General features: G+C 28.5%; 2 protein-coding genes across 2 annotated transcripts in view; both read left to right on the top strand.

The window, feature by feature from the left end:
* Nucleotides 5,281–6,937, top strand: LOC104725466 (ubiquitin-conjugating enzyme E2 27). Its single transcript, XM_010444135.2, has 5 exons — nt 5,281–5,639; nt 5,837–5,885; nt 6,206–6,365; nt 6,461–6,544; nt 6,633–6,937. Exons 1-5 carry the CDS (start codon nt 5,462–5,464, stop codon nt 6,738–6,740), a joined length of 579 nt encoding a protein of 192 aa, XP_010442437.1. The 5' UTR covers nt 5,281–5,461; the 3' UTR covers nt 6,741–6,937.
* LOC109124644 (probable serine/threonine-protein kinase At1g54610) overlaps nt 8,727–9,862 on the top strand; it is a 3,910-nt gene continuing 2,774 nt past the window's right edge. Inside the window, exons 1-2 of the mRNA XM_010444125.2 lie at nt 8,727–9,350; nt 9,442–9,726. Coding sequence (XP_010442427.1) covers nt 8,964–9,350; nt 9,442–9,726 — 672 coding nt within the window. The 5' untranslated portion in view covers nt 8,727–8,963. The remainder of the gene's footprint in view (nt 9,351–9,441; nt 9,727–9,862) is intronic.

Raw genomic sequence — 9,862 nt, 5'->3', positions numbered from 1 at the left:
AACAATCCTGACTCACTGAATTTATATAAGATTGACCATGGCGGTTTTTGTTGACAGTTATCCCTCGATATAATCGGGGATACATAACTGCTAACAGTTATCTGTCGCAGACAACAACCGTCAAAATCCAAACCAATAACAGTCTGTTTTGTCGGAAAGATACTCTCATCAATAGGAATTGAATCAATTGATCGTCGGCGGTTAAGGAAACGGGAATCGCCTTCCCGATCGCCACGAGAGAGAAAAGACATTTATTTTTATTTTAAGGCAAAAATATATTACGCGGGTAAAATTTTTTAAAAAATATATATTGAAAATAATTAAGTAGTAATATACATGTTTTTAAATTTTTATCTTGTAATATTTTCATATTGAATATGAACCTCTCATATTTCATTTTAATACTCACTCGTTTCTATTATATAAGAGTTTTAAAGCTTTTTTTACTCAATTTTTTAATAATTTTTCAAATTTATATGTACAAATTTTATTAATATAAAAATTTATGACTATTTGAACTATGCAGTATATTTCCTATTGGTTAAAGTTTTATAAATGAAATAATATTTTTTATTTATTAATCTATGTGTTTTTACCTAAAACTCTTATAGGACAGAGAGTACCATTTAAATATTTATACCATCATAATAAACCATATTTTAAGTTTAATTATACATTTCATCTTAATGCATAGAACTAAATATTTTATATCAAACACAATTAATACATCATATCAAATCTCTATCTTAGTAATAATTGAAAATACAAATAAAAATTAACAAAATATAGTTCGCAAAAAATCTGAATCAACATTATTTAAGATTTATTTGTTATGTTGTTATCTCAAAAGTACTAATTTTACCTCATGTCATAATCAATTTTAAATGAGTGAAATTTATAAAATAAAAACATATATAAAGATATAGAAACATTCTCATCAAATAACTGAAGATCCATTCCTATAAATTATAATCCATTTGGGAAGTGTCTTTAGTCAAGTGGTTACAGTACCACCTCTGCGACCGATCCCACCGGAGTTCGACTCCACTAAGTCGCGTTACCCCGCGTTGTAGGGATTGGCTATGAATCGGGCCTTGTCGATTCAATGATGACAAAAAAAATTATAATCTATTTCGAATTATCTTATGTTTTAACGTATGCATTACAAAAATACATGTGTTAAAATTATAAAATCAAACATAAAAAATTACTAATATTCTTAAATGATACAAATTAAAATTTGAAATTTTTTTAATAAGAATAAATTTCATCGTTAGACATTCAGTTTAGTAATCATGTTTAACTATCTATTTCATCGTAAAACCATAATTCACTTCTTCATGGATTAGAGTTAAAATTGTAATAAAAATAATAATATAAGCATCATATGAGATTATATGTATAATGGTTAGTATTTTAAATTTAACAATAATTATAATCAGTAAAAAATCAGTTAGCATTCACAAAAATTTTGGAAATCCAAAAATATCCTAAATATTATTCTTCTATATGTCATAATTTCATAAGTAATGCTTTTGTCAATTTTCATCAATTAACCAAAAATTCATTCCTACAAACTCTTTTTTTTTTTTTTTCAGGTTTCTCATATTAGTACATGCATTAAAATCTTTCAAATAAAACATGTAAAACTATACTAATACACATCATGTATTGAAATTTTTTCTTTTTAAATTCATTATTCTTTCAAGGTTTTGTGTGCTTGCTTACAATAAAAATTTATATTACAACAATAAATACAATTTATATTCCACTAAAATTATGTTAAATAACTTATGGTATTCTTTCTAACTTTGTTATTCATTATTTATTGCTTAATATACATGCTTAATTAATTTCGTTTTTGCTTATACATGTCAAATTTTATTGGGAACACACGTATCTTATTATATAAAGCTCGATGTCAAAGTTATTCATTAACAAGATCGTGACACGTGTCAAATATATTGATTAGATATTGACACATGTCAAAATTTTTTTTTTTTTTATAAACGTAGTAGGACAGCTAATTATATTTACATAATTTTACATGTTTATATTTTTAATATGTGTGTTCTCAATAAAATTTGACATGTGTAAGCAAAAATGAAATTAATTAAGCATGTATATTAATCAATAAATTGTGAATAACATAACTAATTTAACAGAATTTTAGTTGGATATAAATTGTATTTATCGTTCTAATATAAATTTTGATTGTAACCAAGCACACAAAACCTTGAAAGAATAATGAACTTAAAAAGAAAAAATTTCAACACATGATGTGTATAAGTATAGTTTTACATGTTTTATTTTAAAGATTTTAATGTATGTAGTAATATGAGAAACCTAGGAAAAAAAAAGAGTTTGTAGGAATGAATTTTTGGTTAAGTGATGAAAATTGACAAAAGTATTACTTATGAAATTAATTATGACATATAGAAGAATAATATTTATGATATGTTTAGATTTCCAAACATTTTGTAGATGTTAGCTGATATTTTTACTGATTATTTTTACTATTAAATTTAAAATACTAACCAAATACATATTATCTCATATGATGCTCATATTATTTTTTAATTAAAATTTTAACTCTAATCCAAGAAGAAGTGAATTATGGTTTTACGATAAAATAGATAGTTACATATGATAACTAAACTGAATGTCTAACGATGAAATTTATTTTAAATTAAAAAAATTTCAAATATTAATATGTATCATTTTAAAAAAAAAATTAAGAATATTAGTAATATTTTTATGTTTTATTTTATAATTTCAACACATGTAATTTTGTAATGCATATGTTAAAACATTAGATAATTTGAAATAGATTATAATTTATACGAATGAATCTTCTGTTATTTGATGAAAATGTCTCTATATCTTTATATATGTTTTTATTTTATAAATTTTACTCATTTAAAAATTGATTATGACATGAGGTAAAATTAGTACTTATGAGATAACAACATAGCAAATATATCTTAAATAATGTTGATTCAGTTTTTTGCGAATTATGTTTTGTTAATTTATTTGTATTTTCAATTCTTACTAAGATATAAATTTGATATGATGTATAATTGTGTTTGATATAAAATATTTAGTTCTATGCATTTAGATGAAATGTATAATCAAACTTAAAATATGGTTTATTATGATGATATAAATATTTAAATGGTATTTCCGGTCATATAAGAGTTTTTGGATAAAAATACAAAGATTAATAAACAATAAATATTATGTCATTTATAAAAATTCAACCAATAGGAAAATATACTGCATAGTTTAAATAGTCATAAATTGTTATATTAATAAAAATGGTACATAGAAATTTGAGAAAATATTATAAAATAGAGCATAAAAAGCCTTAAAACTCTTATATAATGAAACTGAGAGAGTATTAAAATGAAATATGAGAAATTTATATTTAATATTAAAATATTTCAAGATAAAATCTAAAAACATATATACTACTTAATTATTCTCAATATTTTTTTTTAATTCTCAATACATGTAATAACATGGGCCTTATCTAGTAATATATAATTAGCATACAATGAAAAATATATTGATTTTGTTAGTTTTTCTTTTTGATTTAGATTTTTAAAATATAAACATGTAAAATTCTGTAAATATAATTAGCTGTCCTACTATGTTTTTATATATAAAAAAATTGACATGTGTCAACATCTAATCATAAATTATGGTATTCTTTCTAACTTTGTTATTTATTATCTATTGATTAATATACATGCTTAATTAATTTCGTTTTTGCTTACACATGTCAAATTTTATTAGAAACACATGTATAATATATAATTAGCATACAATAGAAAATATATTAGTTTTGTTAGTTAGCATAGAAAATATAATTAGCATACAATAGAAAATATAAAATAAAAACACATGTAAAAGATGGCTAACTACATGAAGTATAGGAGAATGCATGGTCACACATGCCAAGTATAATATTGTATCCTCAACTACACAAAATATATGTATTGCATGGCCACATGCATGAACTATATGACGTTATGTGATCAACACCATAAACATACAATCCGGTACACCAGTCGAAAGATTCCGGCGAAGACCAACGTTGACTCCGGCGTTGACCAACATTGACCAACAAAAAATTGTATTTTAATTTTTTCTATGAAAAAACAAAATAATAAATTATTATATTAAATTATTTATGATTTTTCATGATTAGAAAACATTCTATTCAATATCTAAATATCTTAGGTATCTCTAATGTATTTATTCTTATAATTAATTAATTTTTATTTTTAAAGCTAAAATAATAGTTAGATAAAAATAATTAATAATTATTTTCAAGATATATATAGATTTTATCTGGATTTTAGGATATGTTTGCAAAAGGATATAGAATAATAGGATTTTTGCAAATTCCCTTATATTATATACTGAAAATAATAATGTATCATTATATTTTATCTATTAAAAATAAATAGTGTTAATTTTTTTGTTATTGTTTACATGAGGAGTATGTAAATTTTTTTATACCAAATAGTATCGATACTTCATGTAGTTAGCCATCTTTTTTCCTTTTTTTTTTTTAGATTTTTAAAATAGAAACATGTAAAATTCTGTAAATATAATTAGTTGTCATACTATGTTTATATTAAAAAAAATTGACATGTGTCAACATCTAATCAATATATTTGACACGTGTCATGATCTTGTTAATGGGTAACTTTGACATTATGATTTATATAATAAGATATATTAGGCTCATAAATCAATAAAACCCCAATGTTTGGAAATTACATTTCTACAAGTCAAGGTAACAACTAAATAGAAACGATCTGTTTCAACACTTAAACCTGCAAAGATTCTTAAAACACAAAAAAACTCTCTATAAATAAAACAAATACCATGACTAAAAACACATGAAAACTATGACATCACATAATCTGTATGAAGAAAAAAAAAACCCTAAAACTTTTTGGAAAAACTCATAACCTTTTTAAGTAAAAAGATTACTACTAGTATGCAAAATTGCACATCTCAACTAAAATACTTTATTTTTATATTCTCTCTATTTATATATTTTTCGTCTTTTATATCGTAATTAGCCATTTAATTGTTTTAAATACAATTAATCACTTACTTTAGTGTAGTGGCTAATGAATTGTAGTATCCTAAACCAAGTCAGATTCAAACCGAGAACCACAACGGAAATCAAATCTAATTTCGATTTATTCCGGTTTTATATTATAATTGCTCTCAATTGAATATGAAGAAGAAGAAGAAAAACTTGTGAAAATCACAACATTAAAAAAAAAAAAAAAAAAAAAAGAGACTGTTGGATAACTCGCTTAAGATGCAAGAAAAGAAGCTTCACTTCTCCACCAAATAAAGTTTCAATCTTTTTATCTTCTAGGGTTTCCTCTCTCTTTTCTTTGGGAGATTTCAATCGGAGGAGAGATATCAAAAAATGATCGATTTCAGTCGAGTCCAGAAAGAGCTTCAAGATTGTAGCAGAGACAACGACTCTTCGGGTATCCGGGTCAGCCCGAAAGCCGATAATCTCACCCGACTCACCGGAACCATCCCTGGTCCTATCGGTACTCCTTACGAAGGTGGAACTTTTCAGATCGATATCACCATGCCAGGTCTGATCCAAATTCTTCTACTTTAAGGCCCTTTGATTGTGAAAATTCCAATACCCAGAACCTAGTTTTTGGGGATTATCAAGTTATGGGATTCACTTGATTTTGTTTCGATTGGTGTTTTGAGATTTTAGGGTTTATGGGTGTTTGGTTTTTATTGTTTTATGTTCGTAATCGATCTTTGTTTTGAAAAATTGCAGAAGGGTATCCATTTGAGCCTCCAAAGATGCAGTTTTCAACCAGAGTTTGGTAAGAAGATGTTGACTCTGATTCATATGTTAAATTCTTATCTAATTTTCTTATTGAGATTGATATTGTGTAAGAGCTTAAGCAAGTTTAATAGAGATTGAATCATTGTTATGCTGCACAACGATTCATCTCTGTCATGGGGTAAATGTTTTGGTAGTATCATATCTTATTTTCCTTGGGGTACTTGTTTGATAATGTCATATCTGTGGTCAGAAGTTCAATCTCAGGTAAGAAGTTGTTTTAAAGGTCACTACATATTTGGTTGTATGTTAGTATGTTAATGCAATGTGTGCTTAAGGTTTTATCTTTGTTGATTCAAGGCACCCAAATATTAGTAGCCAAAGCGGTGCTATATGCTTGGATATCTTGAAAGACCAGTGGAGTCCAGCTCTTACTCTGAAGACAGCTCTTGTTTCAGTTCAGGCATTACTCTCTGCACCTGAGCCCAAAGACCCTCAAGATGCTGTTGTAGCTGAACAGGTTATAATATTCTTTACATCAACCTTTCATCATCTTCAGTTTTTCCCTGTTTTTTTAGTCACTTTGAAGCAATACATTATCTCTGATGTTTACAGTATATCAAGAACTATCAAGTATTTGTATCAACAGCTCGCTACTGGACTGAGACTTTCGCCAAGAACTCTTCTCTAGAGGAAAAAGTGAGTTGTTGAAATGGATTTAAAAGGTTACATGTAGTGTCTGGGTTTGTGTAGTTAAAAGATTCGTGTTGGATTGATTTGTCCACAGGTCAAGAAACTTGTGGAGATGGGTTTTGGAGATGCTCAGGTTAGGAGTGCTATTGAATCAAGTGGTGGTGATGAGAATCTGGCGCTAGAAAAGCTCTGTTCTGGGTAGAATCTATCAACACAAGCCTCATTGGCGCTAGATATATATGATTTAAATTTGGTTTATAACTCTTATGTGCTGTGTTTCTGCTCTTGCCTGCTGATAAGAGTGAAACTGCTTTAAAAAGATTACTAAATGCATTGCTATATCCATAAAGGAGATCTTATCTAGTAGATCATTGAGTAAAGGAGTGTGTCAGGTTTATTTATGATTTATCAATTCAATGTCTTTGGGTCGATAGAATTGGTTGGTTTAGGTCGGGTTTCCATCATAGAACCGATGGGTTTCTGTAGGTATGTCCGATCCAGATTAACCAAACCAATCCCCTCTGTCACCAAACCGAAGTAAGGATTCCAAATATTTTAACCCTTTACAACCAAGATGGTTAAAATTGAATAATAAGAAGAAAATAAACTCACTTTGAAATAGAAATGTCGTAATTGATTTGATGGACGATTAAACTTGAATCAGAACCAAAATCTTACCAAAACCATTCAGACTATACTAGGGTTTTTTTACTGTGGTAACTAATGTTTTCAGATTGAACAGCTCTAGTCTTTTTGAAAGAGAGGGATAAGAGGTTGGGACCATTAAAGACATAAGTAGCATTTAGTGAAAGAAGAAAGCCAAACGTCTAAATTGGTATGGAAACTCAACTACCCAAAAATTCCAACGTTGACCCATTCATTTACATCTTTCTGCCTTTTCAAAGTTCCCTTTTTATCATTGTCTTTGAAGAAGAAGAAACTCAACAACATTCTATTCTTCTCTCTACTCGACAAAACGTGAATAAGCAATGTCGTCGGCGTGGTCTTTGGGTTTCTTACTTTTTTAGTTTTTGGCTTTTTCAAAACTTGAATTTGAATTAGTCTTTAGAAGAGACTTATATTTGCTTGGATAAATAAAAAAAAAAATTTAGTGGAACATTACTTCATAATTATAGATAGTGTGGACCGCATTGATCATTATGAAGTTGCTTTTTGATGTTGTTATTTGTAAATAAATTCTCGAATAATAATAATAAAATTATTGTTATTGGTAATAAAATAAGTGAAGTGGAGAGTGCAGCAATGAGGAAGGAATCTATAGAGAGAGGACCAAAACACTCACTTGGTTCGTTCGTATCCTACAATTTCAATTATGGATTGGTTTAGTCCACGTGTCGGTCATACAATAATGAATTAAAAAAAAAACTGTACTTGCTGATGATGTACACATAATTCTATGAAATCCAAAATTGATTGATAGGTACCAAACTTATGTTTTTTTTATTAACCGAAAATACTGTTTCAGTGGAGAGACCCGAGAGATATTTTGTGTAACATTTTTCTTTTGTTCTTTCTATGCGATTTGGTAATGTAAATCTTCTAGAGAGAGTGATCGAATAAGTATTTTTATTTACTATTTTCATGTTTGACTGGTTAAAAAATTGAGTGAGATCTATTATCTTTAGATTTTTTTTTTTTTGTTTGCCCTTCTTAGTTCTTAATCAGTGTTTTCAGAACATATACAATATAAAGTAGATAAAGTCGAATAAATTTTGCCCATTCTTTACAAAAAAATGTCCTGCTAGAAACTGTAGATTTTTTATTTTCGTAACTGGAGATAAGTTTGCTACAAGAGCAATCAGTTATGTACATCAGAATTCAGAACGTACCACATCTTTTTCATATTTTATTTGTAAACAAAATATCTTTTTTCTTTTTAATTTCCAGCAATATTTTTTTCGTTGACAAAATGAGTATAATATATTTAAATGATATTAAAAAATGCATACAGAAACTACAACAAAGTCAAATTTATCTGAGAAGAAAAGAAAAAAGTAGAATAACTTTTGTGCTTCGAATCAATATTTTTTCACAGATGATAACAATACATAAAATAAAATTAAAAAAAAAACAGAGCTTTTTAAACAAAACCTTTAACCACTTTTTTCAGAGACCTTTCTCTACAAAAATACCATAAAAGAGAGATTAATTTTTTTTATATCAGAGTTACCCTCAAAATTCTTAACGTCAAACCACCCGTTATATATTAACGGAAAACCGCCATTTTTCACTCCTACGTGCAAAAGACTCGACTCGACTCTCCTCGAAAACGCCGTCGTTTTACATAACCCGAATCTCACTCTCTCCAAGAGGAAAAAAAAAAAAAAAAGCTTTGAGCTCTTCGGCGATGATAATGCTAAGCTAAAGAGACAGAGAGAGAGAGATAGCTTCATTGATTCAGCCGATGGGATGCGTTTTATGCAAGGAATCCACCGGAGACAACAAACGTAATCGTACCAACAATAATAACAATCCCGATGAACCTCCTCCGGTAGACCTCCGTAAGACGACGGAGGATGATTTGCCTTTTTCTTCTGCTTCAACCACAACCACCGCCGTTTCTGTAGTGGAAATCGAAGATAAGAAGAAGAAAAAGGATTTGTCTTCGATTCAGATTCAGCCGGCGAGAACATGGCACACCGGCGATTTCTCCGCCGGCTCTTCTCGTCGTCCGGGTATGAGTCTCCGTTCGACTCCAGAAGGATGGCCTCCGTGGCTTATTGCTGCTTGCGGCGATTCAATCAAAGACTTAACACCTCGTCGAGCTACCTCTTACGAAAAGCTCGAGAAGGTACCTTAAAAAAAAAAGCTCAGTTCTTTAAATTATAAAGTTTCTGTTTTTGTTTTTTGGTTAATTAAAGTTTTGATTTTTAATTATATAGATTGGGCAAGGAACGTATAGTAATGTGTACAAGGCGAAAGATCTATTGACTGGGAAGATTGTAGCTTTGAAGAAAGTTAGGTTTGATAATTTGGAAGCTGAGAGTGTTAAGTTTATGGCTAGAGAGATTCTTGTTCTGAGACGGCTTGATCATCCTAATGTTATTAAGCTTCAAGGTTTGGTTACTTCCCGGGTTTCTTGTAGTCTCTACCTTGCTTTTGAGTATATGGATCATGATCTCTCTGGTCTTGCTGCTACTCAAGGTTTCAAGTTTGATCTTCCTCAGGTCTGTTTTACTTATCCTTATGTTATTAATGATAGATAGAGAGTGGGTTTGTTCTCATTTGTGATAAACAGATAAGGAAGAAGTTAATGTGTTAATGATAGATATCCTTCTTGTGATGATTTTAATGTTTTTTTAA

Source organism: Camelina sativa, chromosome 2 (assembly GCF_000633955.1).
Source record: "Camelina sativa cultivar DH55 chromosome 2, Cs, whole genome shotgun sequence".
NCBI lineage: Eukaryota > Viridiplantae > Streptophyta > Magnoliopsida > Brassicales > Brassicaceae > Camelina > Camelina sativa.
The sequence above is the reverse complement of the archived record's forward strand: the minus strand, read 5'-3'. Positions and strand labels throughout refer to the sequence as shown.

What these genes read in the sequence shown, in the direction of transcription:
- LOC104725466 (XM_010444135.2), top strand. Translation starts at nt 5,462, where the DNA reads ATGATCGATTTCAGTCGAGTCCAGAAAGAGCTTCAAGATTGTAGCAGA. An exon ending in GATCGATATCACCATGCCAG is followed by an intron (nt 5,640 to 5,836) that starts GTCTGATCCAAA and finishes GAAAAATTGCAG; the next exon opens with AAGGGTATCCATTTGAGCCT. An exon ending in ACTCTTCTCTAGAGGAAAAA is followed by an intron (nt 6,545 to 6,632) that starts GTGAGTTGTTGA and finishes ATTTGTCCACAG; the next exon opens with GTCAAGAAACTTGTGGAGAT.